Source organism: Panulirus ornatus, chromosome 72 (genome assembly GCF_036320965.1).
Source record: "Panulirus ornatus isolate Po-2019 chromosome 72, ASM3632096v1, whole genome shotgun sequence".
NCBI lineage: Eukaryota > Metazoa > Arthropoda > Malacostraca > Decapoda > Palinuridae > Panulirus > Panulirus ornatus.
In genome coordinates, this window is record NC_092295.1 from 10,432,640 (window position 1) to 10,446,810 (window position 14,171).

General features: G+C 43.4%; 1 protein-coding gene across 1 annotated transcript in view; it reads right to left on the bottom strand.

Moving 5' to 3' along the window:
* LOC139748055 (dynein axonemal intermediate chain 1-like) overlaps positions 1-14,171 on the bottom strand; it is a 553,383-nt gene that overhangs the window by 154,693 nt on the left and 384,519 nt on the right. Inside the window, exon 13 of the mRNA XM_071660634.1 lies at positions 12,947-13,175. Within this exon, the coding sequence (XP_071516735.1) occupies positions 12,947-13,175 (229 nt within the window). The remainder of the gene's footprint in view (positions 1-12,946; positions 13,176-14,171) is intronic.

Consider the following 14,171-nt stretch of genomic DNA (forward strand, 5'->3'; position numbering starts at 1 on the left):
GAGAGATGTGTGGAAATAAAAAGAGCGTGGTTGAGAGAGCAGAAGAGGGTGTTTTGAAGTGGTTTGGGCACATGGAGAGAATGAGTGAGGAAAGATTGACCAAGAGGATATATGTGTCGGAGGTGGAGGGAACGAGGAGAAGAGGGAGACCAAATTGGAGGTGGAAAGATGGAGTGAAAAAGATTTTGTGTGATCGGGGCCTGAACATGCAGGAGGGTGAAAGGAGGGCAAGGAATAGAGTGAATTGGAGCGATGTGGTATACAGGGGTTGACGTGCTGTCAGTGGATTGAATCAGGGCATGTGAAGCGTCTGGGGTAAACCATGGAAAGCTGTGTAGGTATGTATATTTTGCGTGTGTGGACGTATGTATATACATGTGTATGGGGGGGGGGTTGGGCCATTTCTTTCGCCTGTTTCCTTGCGCTACCTCGCAAACGCGGGAGACAGCGACAAAGCAAAAAAAAATATATATATATATATATATATATATATATATATATATATATATATATATATATATATATATATATATAGCGATAGTGACACAGACATTTCTTAAAATCACTGCATCCATTATCATTCTGATTTATTTGAAAATTATTCCTCTACTCGGCCACAGTCAGACTTTACTGTCATAAACAGTTGTAGGAAAAGTTAAGAAACCTGTAAGGACCCGCAACGAGAATATTACAAAAAGAAAGAAATGAAAGATAAAGTGAATCAGCTTTATATTCGACTGAGTGTTATTGCCAGTAGCACAGACAAACACCCGTCAGGTAACCTACCAGTGTATCTGGATGCTAAACTGCGGTTTCGTGTAACATATGACACGTTCTTCGTAAATCAATGATCAGACGAGGGCCCGATGAACCTAGTTATTTTTAGAACATCAGACACGTCAGGAGCTTGTTACCACATATGTAAAGCTGAACATTTTGGAGATTAAGCTGCCATAAAAAGAATCGAGTCTTACATAAAGGCAATTACAGAGGATTTTCTATCCAACAAAACAGAGAAGTTAAAGAGATGTGAGAGAATGACTGCGTAAACGTATAAAAGGCTAGGTGCATCGAGGCAAGGAATTAATGCCACATTGCGCGAATGACACATATAACAGGGTCTCAGACATTCATTACAGAATCATTTGCTCAAGTTTAAAGTCAAATTGGGAATAAAGAGTGAAATATAACACCCCCTCATCGCCCAACTAACAAAAGTCACAGCCCCGTTCACCTAGAATGTCACCCACCTCTCTACCTACTCGTAAACACACCTTGCTCTCTTTGTAAAACTCCTCTCAGTTTCTAATAGCTGTCCTCCCACACTGTATATGCATAACACCTTCCACAGAAAATCCTTATCAACCTTATCAATATGCTTTCTCCATATCCATAGACACTGACTGGTAATCCTTCTTTTTCAATGATTGTTTCTCTCACACATGTTTCAAAGCAAACATATATCCAAGACATCTCTTACCACTCCTGAAAACACATTGTCCCCCCTGAGCCTGATCTTTTATGCGTGTCACCATCCTCTCAGTCACCATTCTTCCGTACAATGTATTATATACATTCAATTAGCTTAAACCGATGTAATTCGAACACTGATTCTTATCATTAAACAATGGTACTTGACAAGCATTCTACAAATCATCAGGCGCCTCAATGAAAATCCTAAATAACAGAGCAACAAAACATTACCGCCTTTATGAACAATTCAACTGCAATACTATCAACATTAGCCGCCTTCCCACATTCCATCTTACGAAAAACGTTCACCAACTCTTCTCTCTTCACCAAAGTACTTTCCACGACTATCCCTTTGCATACCTCCTCCCCGCCTAAACACCTTACATCTGCCATCCTATCATCAAACACATTTAACAGTCTTTTTTTTCGCCTTATCACAGCCTGTCACCATTACCCCTTCTGGTGCTTTTCACCCATGTTCATATTTGTCCTCTTGTTTTTCGCACACTATTGACCTCCTCCCAAAACTTTTTTTTCATATTCTTCTTTAACTTTTCTGACACTTGCTTACCTTAGCTTTCATTTGTCCTAATTCTCAGCGCCTGCATCGACCTTTTGATCTCCTGTCGTCTCCTCCTGTACATCTCCCAATGATCTTCACCTTCGCTTTGACCAGGTAATTACTCGACATCCCTCAACGCATTCACATCCAAGAGTCTCTCTCTTGCAAATGTGAATAGGCTAAGTGCGCTTTGGGTAATTCTTCCTTTCTGTAATTCTTCCTTCTGTAATTCTTCATCAGTTCAGCACTGCAAGAGTTACCTGTCTTGAGTTTATTGTTAAGATGTCAGAACACCTGTGCTCCTGTGCTATGACCCCGTAGGTTATTGATAGCTAGATAACTTGAGTACCTTCCCATAATTCTCCCTTTTCTTATCGGTTTCGTATCGTGTGGTTTACTCCATCAGTAATCACGGATGATATTGACGTCAATATGTTGCTAGAAGGCCAATGCCAGCTTTTGATACGAGGTTTAGCACCTTTTCCAATGTATGATGACTGACTATGCCGGCAATGTCGCAAGCATTTAAGTGTTAAGATGCTCAATTGGGATTTCATAAGTGTACATTTCACTGTTATATTACTTGGACTCATATCATTGTACTTAGGTACTAAATGCAGGACGGTTTCATCGGCCTTTTCTTAGCCTACAGGAAAGTGAGTGGTCACGGTAAGATTGGTAATGCTCTTCCTAATTGGGTCGTCAATATCCTTCTTATGCGGTTTTACTGAAACCATGGCTTATGGGGCCCATGATAATCATATTTGATCATCACTACTTCTATATAACTTTTAGTTGTCATCCTTCTTTATCCCTTTTGTACCCCTATCGTTTGGTAGTAGTGCGTGGTTTCCCAGTAGACTATCCACGAACTGTACGCTATGGAAAATGGGAGGCTTGGTTAGAGAAATATGTCATGGAGGCCTAGCTAGGCAGGGAAAACATGAAAGACAAGCTCACAAACAATCTTGAGACGTGCTTAAATGAGGCACGGCCAGGAGGGCTAGTGACTGTAGGGATGGTTGCAGCATGGATCTTTGTGTCAAGGAGTGGTTTACGTGCAAAGAATAACGACATCGACGACATCGATAGATTTGTAGGAACCAGGGAGACGATGGCAGAAGAGAACGCTAAGTGGGGAAAGGTACTGGTTAGGTTTCAAACAGAGCCAGAGCTGGCATCTTTCACGGGCATCTTTCACGGCAGCAAGGCGAATGTTTAACGAGAGAAAGGAATGTGGCTGAATCAAAGCTAGCATTGAAGAGGGTTTACGAACCCACACACTGGGAAGATAGAATGATGGGCAGGATACAGAAAGAGGATGAGGCATTATGGGAATGTTTGGATCAGCTGATAGGCATAATTAGTTAACTGAATCCTTGAGAGAGAGAGAGAGAGAGAGAGAGAGAGAGAGAGAGAGAGAGAGAGAGAGAGAGAGAGAGAGAGAGAGAGAGAGAGAGAGAGAGAGAGAGAGAGAGAGAGAGAGAGAGAGAGAGAGAGAGAGAGAGAGAGAGAGAGAGAGAGAGAGAGAGACTCAAAATGAGGGCAACGGTTCGCTAACAACCTGAGGAAAATGAAGAGCTGTACCAAACTGAGGAAACACATTGAGACGCACCTGAAACAATCCCTAACGGAACGAGTCGAGTGGTGAGCGGCGGAGGAGAGAGATTGGGCTGAGGCGAAACAAGGGAGAGGAATAACGGAAGTTGGAAGAGTGAGAGCAGGGGTAACCAACGGAGCGATGTCGGACCTGAGAGTAAACGGAAGAGTGACTTGTTTCCCCTACGGTGAAAAGGACATTATAGGTCTCAATGTCCAAAGAACAGTGACTACGCCCGAGACTACGGGGGACAACCGATTACATGAAGGGAGGTCACGTGTGACCGGGGAGTGGCGGACCTGGTACAATCGGCAGATCAGGGTTAACAACCGGGGAAGCCCACTGGGTCCAGTAGAGAGTATTCCGGAGATTAATGATTCGAGCCGCCAGTGTTTCTGGATGTAGATCCCGGCGAGGGAGTGTACGAGAAGTGGTGTGTAGTGATCAAGAGGTGCAGGGATGACAGTGCAGGAGTATTTCAAATATAGCTGAGGGAGTACTATCCAAAGGCTTAGATGCAGGGGGAGCGACAGATGATCTGGGGACTGACAGACATGGGGGCGAAAGTTTCGTTGATTGGAGCGCGGAGGTACGAGAACCAACTGCTATCGCGAGGGGTCCCACTCTACCCGTATAAAGTGAGAGTAAGAGCAGTATGGGGCAACACTGGACCATGCAGGGGATATGGAGGTATCTCGGGGGACCATACGTAATGTGGGGTTCTTGGTCTGTGATGAGGGAGCCAACGATGCCGACTTCTTGATAGGAATGAATATTCTTGAGGAAGTAGTGGAGGTCTGGCACCACCTGAGTAGGGTTAGCCACCACGGGATAAAAACAGAGCATTGGGATGAGTGCTTGGAGGAAGCCCGACAGGTTCTACAGCTGCTGGGAGAGGTATCCCGGGGCTATGACCTGACGACCAAAAGTCAATTTCCTACCATTCAACAGACTGGTGCTCGTCTAGACCCTCATTCCTTAGAAAGTCATCCAACATTGTTCATAGAGCAATCAGTGGTTGAGGATGAGGGGTGGTTAAGAGAAGGAATAGTTGTAATTCCTTCTGCCATTGTCGTACGGCAAGGTATGAGCCACGCATTAGTGGCCAGCCTATCAAAGGGCCTACGGAAGTTGCGTAGGAAATTGTGTATCGGCAGAGTAGGCGCAGGAAGGTAGGTGAAAGAAACACGAACAAAGGATGTACGGGTACATTGTGTTGAATCCGAGCCACTGCCAGAGGGAGAGCTAAAGGTGAAGGTGTATGATGAGCAAGTGAAGCTTAAGCAGCGGCAGGAGGTATTCAGCCTATTAAATGAGTTTGAGGACATCTTTAAAGAAGAGGTTCATCCCAGTGGCACAGCCATTTGAAGCGCTCGAAAAGCCCAAGCACGTTTCAGGGATGCTTGGAGTGTATCCGAGGTGACAGGATGCAGGATATCAGGTGTCCGTGGAGAGGTTTAGTGCAGACCCGGAAAATGTAAAGGCGGTTAGGGAGTGTCCAGTCCCAGCAACTATGATAGACGTTCGCGCGTTTATTCTACTCATTCAACCAAAAGTTCGTTAAGAATCGCCCGCGGACAGCCGCGCCGATACATCAGCTGATGAGGGGAAAATATGAGGATGTCAGTGAGGAAAGGGGAGAGGGGCGTTAGGTCGCCTTTGAGAGGTTAAGAGAAACACTGATTGAATCGCTCGCCATGAAGTGTGCAGACTTTAACCAGGCATTTGTGTTAGAGACGGACGCCAGCTTACGGGATTAGGTGCCGTATTATATCATATGCAAGATGGCAAATTGTACCCCGTTTGCTTTCCAAGTCAAAATCTCTGATATTTCCCAAACCATTTTTTCCCTTTTAGCTTCGTTTCACTCGGAGCCAAAATACCCAGGTTCCTTTCCTCCAACATGCTACTTATCCCTACTTTCTTTGCATCTTGGTTACATCCATACATATTTACACACCCCAGTCTGAGCCTTTGAGGAGGTTGAGCACTCCCCGCATGACCCCTACTGCTTCCCCTTGAAGATTATATATATTTCATATTTATATATTATTCTTTGTCGCAGTCTCCCGCGTTAGCGATTTAACGCAAGGTAACAGACGAAAGAATGGCCCAACCCACCCACATACACATGTATGTACATTCACGTCCACGCACAGCAAATATACATACCTATACATCTCAACGTATACATATATATATACACACACAGACATATACATATATACACATGTACATAATTCATACTGTCTGCCCTTATTCATTCCCGTCGCCACCCCGCCACACATGAAATGACAACCTCATCCCCCCGCAAGTGCGCGAGGTGGCGCCAGGAAAAGACAACAAAGGTCACATTCGTTCACACTCAGTCTCTAGCTGTAATGTATAATGCACCGAAACCACAGCTCCCTTTCCACATCCAAGCCCCACAGAACTTTCCATGGTTTACCCTAGACGCTTCACATGCCCTGGTTCAATCCATTGACAGCACGTCGGCCCCGGTATACCACATCGTTCCAATTCACTCTATTCCTTACAAGCCTTTCACCCTCCTGCATGTTCGGGCCGCGATCACTCAAAATCTTTTTCACTCCATCTTTCCACCTCCAATTTGGTCTCCCACTTCTCCTCGTTCCCTCCACCTCCGACACATATATCCTCTTGGTCAATCTTTCCTCACTCATTCTCTCCATGTGCCAAAACCATTTGAAAACACCCTCTTCTGCTCTCTCAACCACGCTCTTTTTATTTCCACACATCTCTCTTACCCTTACGTTACTTACTCGATCAAACTACCTCACACCACACATTGTCCTCAAACATCTCATTTCCAGCACATCCATCCTCCTGCGCACAACTCTATCCATAGCCCACGCCTCGCAACCATACAACATTGTTGGAACCACTATTCCTTCAAACATACCCATTTTCGCTTTCCAAGATAACGTTCTCGACTTCCACACAATTTTCAACGCTCCCAGAACTTTCCCCCTACCCCCACCCTATGATTCACTTCCGCTTCCATGGTTACAGCCACTGCCAAATCCATTCCCAGATATCTAAAACACTTCACTTCCTCCAGTTTTTCTCCATTCAAACTTACCTCCCATTGACCTGTCCCTCAACCTTACTGTACCTAATAACCTTGCTCTTATTCACATTTACTCTTAACTTTCTTCTTTCACACACTTTGCCAAACTCAGTCACCAGCTTCTGCAGTTTCTCACCCGAATCTGCCACCAGCGCTGTATCATCAGCGAACAACAACCAACTCACTTCCCAAGCTCTCTCATCCACAACAGACCGCATACTTGCCCCTCTTTCCAAAACTCTTGCATTCACCTCCCTAACAACACCATCCATAAACAAATCAAACAACCATGGAGATATCACGCATCCCTGCTGCAAAGTAACATTAACTGAGAATCAGTCACTTTCCTCTCTTCCTACCCGTACACGTGCCTTACATCCTCGATGAAAACTTTTCACTGCTTTTAACAACTTGCCTCCCACACCATATATTCTTAATACCTTCCACAAAGCATCTCTGTCTACCCTCTCATATGCTTTCCCCAGATCCATAAATGCTACATACAAATCTATTGCTTTTCTAAGTATTTCTAACATACATTCTACAAAGCAAACAACTGATCCACACATCCTCTACACTTCTGAACCCACACTGCCCTTCTCCAATCTGATGTTCTATACATGCCTTCACCCTCTTAAACAATACCCTCCCATAAAATTTCCCAGGAATACTCAACGATCTTATAACTCTGTAATTTGAGCACTCACTTTTATCACCTTTGCCTTTGTACAATGGCACTCTGCAAGCATTCCGCCAATCCTCAGGCACCTCATCATGAATCATACATACACGAAATAACCTTACCAACCACTGCAATACCATCCAAACCCGCTGCCTTACAGGCTTTCATCTTCCGCAAAGCTTTTACTACCTCTGTTTACTACCTCAGTTTACCAAATTATTTTCCATAACCCTTTCACTTTGCACACCACCTCGACCAAAACACCCTATATCTGCCACTCTATCATCAAACACATTCAAGAAACCTTCTAACTACTCACTCCATCTCCTTCTCACATCACCACTACTTGTTATCACCCCCCCATTAGCCCCCTTCACTGATGTTCCCATTTGTTCCCTTATCTTACGCACTTTATTTACCTCCTTCCAAAATATCCTTTTATTCTCTTTAGAATTCAATGATACTCTCTCACCGAAAGTCTCATTTGCCCTCTTTTTCACCTCTTGCACCTTTCTCTTGACCTCCTGCCTCTTTCTTTTATACATCTCCCACTCATTTGCATTATTTCCAAGCAAAAATCGTCCAAATGCCTCTCTCTTCTCTTTCCCAAATAATCTTCTTCCTTCATCCCACTACTCACTTCCCATGCTTCTCATGCCACAAGCATCTTTTGCGCAGGCAATCACTGCTCCCCTAAATGCATCTCATTCCTCCGCCACTCCCCTTAAGTCCTTTGTTCTCACCTTTTTCCATTCTGTACTTAGTCTCTCCTGGTACTTCCTAACACAGTCTCCTTTCCAAACTCACCTACTCTCACCACTCCATTCACCCCAACATTCTCTCTTCTTTTCTGAAAACCTCTACAAATCTTCACCTTCACCTCCACAAGATAATGATCAGACATCCCTCCAGTTGCACCTCTCAGCACATTACCATCCAAAAGTCTCTATTTCGCGCGCCTATCAATTAACACGTAATGCTATAATGTTCTCTGGCCATCTATCCTACCTACATGCGTATACTTATGTATATCTCTCTTTTTAAACCAGGTATTCCTAATCACCAGTCCTTTTTCAGCACATGAATCTACAAGCTCTTTACCATTTCCATTTACAACACTGAACACCCCATGTACACAAATTATTCTCTCAACTGCCACATTACTCATCTTTGCATTCAAATCACCCATCACTATAACCCGGTCTCGTGCATCAAAACTACTAACAGTCACTCAACTGCTCCCAAAACACTTGCCTCTCATGATCTTTCTTCTCATGCCCAGGTGCATATACACCAATAATCACCCAATCTCTCCATCAACTTTCAGTTTTACCCATATCAATCTAGAGTTTCCTTTCTTACACTCTATCACTTACTCCCACCACTCCTGTTTCAGAAGTAGTGCTACTCCTTCCCTTGCTCTTGTCCTCTGACTAACCCCTAACTTTACTCCCAAGACATTCCCACCCCACTCTTCCTCTTTACACTTGAGCTTCTTTTCACTCAGAGCCAAAACATCCAGATTCCTTTCCTCAAACATACTACCTATCGCTCCTTTTTTCTCATTTTTTTACATCCAAACACATTTAGACACCCAGTCTGAGCCTTCCAGGAGGATGAGCACTCCCCACGTGACTCCTTCTGTTTCCCCTCTTAGAAAGTTAAAATACAAGGAGGAGATTGTTTCTATCCCCCCCCCCCCCCCTCCCGCTCCCATCCCCTTTAGTCGCCTTATACGATGCGTGAGTTGTGCGTGGGAAGTACTGTTTCTCCCATACATTTTTTTTTTTTTTTTTTGGCTTTGTCGCTGTCTCCCGCGTTTGCGAGGTAGAGCAAGGAAACAGACGAAAGAAATGGCCCAACCCACCCCCATACACATGTATATACATACGTCCACAAACGCAAATATACATACCTACACAGCTTTCCATCGTTTACCCCAGACGCTTCACATGCCCTGACTCAATCCACTGACAGCACGTCAACCCCGGTATACCACATCGATCCAATTCACTATTCCTTGCCCTCCTTTCACCCTCCTGCATGTTCAGGCCCCGATCACACAAAATCTTTTTCACTCCATCTTTCCACCTCCAATTTGGTCTCCCACTTCTCCTCGTTCCCTCCACCTCCGACACATATATCCTCTTGGTCAATCTTTCCTCACTCATTCTCTCCATGTGCCAAAACCATTTGAAAACACCCTCTTCTGCTCTCTCAACCACGCTCTTTTTATTTCCACACATCTCTCTTACCCTTACGTTACTTACTCGATCAAACTACCTCACACCACACATTGTCCTCAAACATCTCATTTCCAGCACATCCATCCTCCTGCGCACAACTCTATCCATAGCCCACGCCTCGCAACCATACAACATTGTTGGAACCACTATTCCTTCAAACATACCCATTTTTGCTTACCGAGATAATGTTCTCGACTTCCACACATTTTTTCAAGGCTCCCAGGATTTTCGCCCCCTCCCTTACCCTATGATCCACTTCCGCTTCCATGGTTCCATCCGCTGCCAGATCCACTCCCAGATATCTAAAACACTTTACTTCCTCCAGTTTTTCTCCATTCAAACTTACCTCCCAATTGACTTGACCCTCAACCCTACTGTACCTAATAACCTTGCTCTTATTCACATTTACTCTTAACTTTCTTCTTTCACACACTTTACCAAACTCAGCCACCAGCTTCTGCAGTTTCTCACATGAATCAGCCACCAGCGCTGTATCATCAGCGAACAACAACTGACTCACTTCCCAAGCTCTCTCATCCCCAACAGACTTCATACTTGCCCCTCTTTCCAAAACTCTTGCATTCACCTCCCTAACAACCCCATCCATAAACAAATTAAACAACCATGGAGACATCACACACCCCTGCCGCAAACCTACATTCACTGAGAACCAGTCACTTTCCTCTCTTCCTACACGTACACACACACACATATATATATATATATATATATATATATATATATATATATATATATATATATATATATATATATATATATATATATATATATATATATATATATATATATATATATATATATATATATATCGTAAACTACTGAGAAGCCTCGTCTCTCCTTTGACGGTTCTGAAATTTCACCTCTTGACTCATTGAATATACTTGTTGTTACTGTAACATCCACTCTTGCTTGGAAACCCTACATTATAAGAATAGCTAAGTCTGCCTCTAAGAAACTGGGTGTGCTGTTTAGATGTCATAAATTTTTATCTTTTGAACAGTTGGTCTATTTATACAAAGGACTGATTCATCCTTGCATGGAATACTGTTCTCACATTTGGGGTGGTTCTACTTGACAAAGTAGAAAGCTCTCCTACTTATCAACTGTGCCAGACTAACTTCCAATCTTGACCACTTTCTATAGGTATTACTTTGCTTTTGCTCCCGAGAACTGGCTGCTTGTTTTGCCTTCAGCAACAATAATGATATAAAGAATATCTTAATCAGGAATTCACCAGAAACTTCCTAGTTGCATCTATAAAGTGCCACGTAGAAATTGTGGTAAGTTTTATGTTGGGCAGACTGGTAAGGATCTTTCTGTTAGACTTAAGCAACATGAATGTAGTATCAGAATAGGACAAGAATAAAATGCCTTGTTTAATCATGTTAAAACCTACGATCATTGTACTGACTGGAGTAATGCCATATCAGTTATCAACTCTGATTCCAGTACCACGAGAAATATCATTGAGTCTTCTATTATCAGATACTCTAAAAATTATAACCTTAATAATAGTGATGGTCTATACAAATTGGATAGCTTTATTGTTGATAAAATATGTAAACAATTCCCCTTCTTGTCCACATAATAAGTTTATGATAAGCTTGTTGTCTGTCTTGGAAAATCTCGTGTTTACCAAATGGCGTCCTAGCTACGTATCTTCGGTGTATATCAGCTGATTTATATTTCTTTATTGTATCTCCCTTGATCACTTGATTATTACACGAAAGCGCACTTGGGAACATATCGTGTTTCATTTTCCCGGGGACTCACAGGAATAAAGTCTTAAAAGGCGACTAAAAGGGGAGGGAGCGGGGGGCTGGGAATCCTCCTCTCCTTTTTTTTCTTAATTTTCCAAAAGAAGGAACCTAACCTAACCTAACCTAACCTAACCTAACCTAACCTATGACTGGAGCTACGATATACAGCTACAGGTCCCATCCCACTCACCGTGGTTCTGCAGGGGAGACAGGCCATTCACACTCTGCTCGTAAGAACGTGGTAAATCGACTCACCGGCATCTTGGTAATGTCTATATATCAATGTACTGTGCGCATGTAAATTGATGTAAACAAATTCATCATTGCACACCAGAGAGTTGAACCAAATACTTAAAAACAGCAGGCTGACAGCGTACCATCAGATGAAACCAAACCAGAACCTATCTCTCTGGGACTACTATTCACAGATCTAGGGCCCAGTCCTGTCACTATAGGCCTGTAGGGTGATACAGGCCGCCCATACAGTGTCCTATAAAAGGGTAACTGTATTTGTCATGTAAAGAGATTGACGGAGCCATAGAGTAACCAAGTCAATTATTTACGAAAAAAATGTTATGAAAAGGAGACTATAGTAATCGCTCATAAGAAGTGCTAGAGCCTGTGTCTTAGAATGATAACAATAAAGAAAAAAATCGAATCTTGGAGGCAGGTGACAATACCTACCACTCTCGGAGCGCTGAAAACAGAGTGAATTATGGACCACTTGCGGAGTGTCAGAGCTCGAGAATGATAGTTCGAATCACTTTCGGCGTTTTTTGAGCTACAGTTTGGCTGTAGAACCTTTGAATTTGATGTATCTGAGTATGAAAGAATGAATTGACTATCTAAAGGAAAGGTGGATGTAACACCCTCTTACGGAGTGATTTAGGAATGTTGGCAATATATTGTGACTTCGAGTATTGCTAGAGCTAGGGGGTGTCTGCATCGACCACCTCGGAAGAGGATGAATGTGTCGACCACTTACAAAGAATTTTGGAAAGAGATAAATATACGAACTCTTACAAACTTTGGTAGAGAGGAGAACGTTGAAGCCAGGAGGTTGATATACGAACTACTTTGGTCTAGCAAAGGTGCTGCAGTGAATATATCTACCACCTACGAAGGCTGTTAGAACTAGATGGTAATTGCGAATGCTGGAGCCAGAGGGTGAGTGCATCGACCAGTTACGGAGAATGTTGGAGTTCAGCGAATGATTGTATGTGTTGGAGCCTCAAGGATATTTGTAAGTGCTGCTACCAAAGGGTGATTGTATTAGCCAGTTACAGAGAAAGACGGAACCAGAGGGAGATTGTAAGTGCTGGAGCCAGAGGGTGGATTCCTTGACCACTTACGATAAGGTTTGGAACTTTAGGGTGATCGAGAGTTGTGGAGCCAGAGGAAGGGTGAATCTACCAACCGAAGGTACAGGACCCGGTGAGTGACGGCAGTCGTTAAGCGAGAGAGGGTGACTGTGAGAACTGAAGCCACGTGTGAATCTATCGACCACTTACGAAGAATGTTGGAGCCAGACTTTTATGGTCCAATCGAGGGAGCAAGAGACGAAGGTCTTGTGATGGTGGATGTTCCAGGCGACGCCTCTAACAGGCGAGGTGTGGGCTGGATACCGAAAGACTGAGTGTTTCAAGAAGACGGTCGAGCACTGAAATACGGCTCCAGTGTCCACCCCCAGCAGTAGAACACACTCGTTGTCCGGACGGAAGGCTATACTAGTAGCTACACCTGCAGCAACACCAGATACATTATATCTACACTTACACCCAACTCAGACTTTGTTGCACATGTAGCAACACCAAGCAGTCTCGCATTTACACCAAACCAGACTTTATTTCCCATCTACCTATAGCCACATCATGCATCGTTTCCCTTAAACCCGCACTAAACCTTGTTTCGTATACTGCTACGTTATTGTTGCAACGTCTGTTACCCTTCTAAGCTTTGCTGCACCTGCATCCACACTGAGCTTGATTACACACACACACACACACACACACACACACACACACACACACACACACACACACACACACATACACACACCCTAAGTGTTCTGCAGCTTATCGATTGTGGTTACACCTACACCAAGTCTTGCAATGTCTCCACTTCCTTCAAGTCTTATTACACTTAGATCCAAAAAATGCAATGTTAGACGCAAAACTACGCTAAGCTTTCTCACCACGTCAGTCAACCGCTGTCACACGTACATCCATAACATTCAACAGGTACCTAATCTGTTGCCAAATCGACACCTAAACCAAAGTTGCAACGTCTGCATTCATAATGAGTTCTGTTAATCCTACAATTGCACCAATAGCCAAGCTCCTTTACACCTAGAATCACATCAAATTGTCTTGCTCAAGAAGCAATGCTAAGGTTGCATAGATTGACATCCGAGTCAAATACTATAACACTTACAGTCATACCAAACTATGTTTCATCTATAGCTAAGTCAGACTTTAATAAAAATGCAGCTACACTGAGCTATGTGACGCCTCCAGTCACGCCAAGCCTTATTATTCCTATTACAATTCTAAATGTATTGACCAGACTTAATAAACACGCACATACTTTCTTGCACAAATAGTAACACAGATCGTTGTTACACAGAGTATCACTTCATACTATGCTACGCTTGCATCAAGCTCTGATTGATTTACGTCCATGACCTGCACAATACCTCATTACAACCACAACTACACTAAGACTTGGCACATCTAC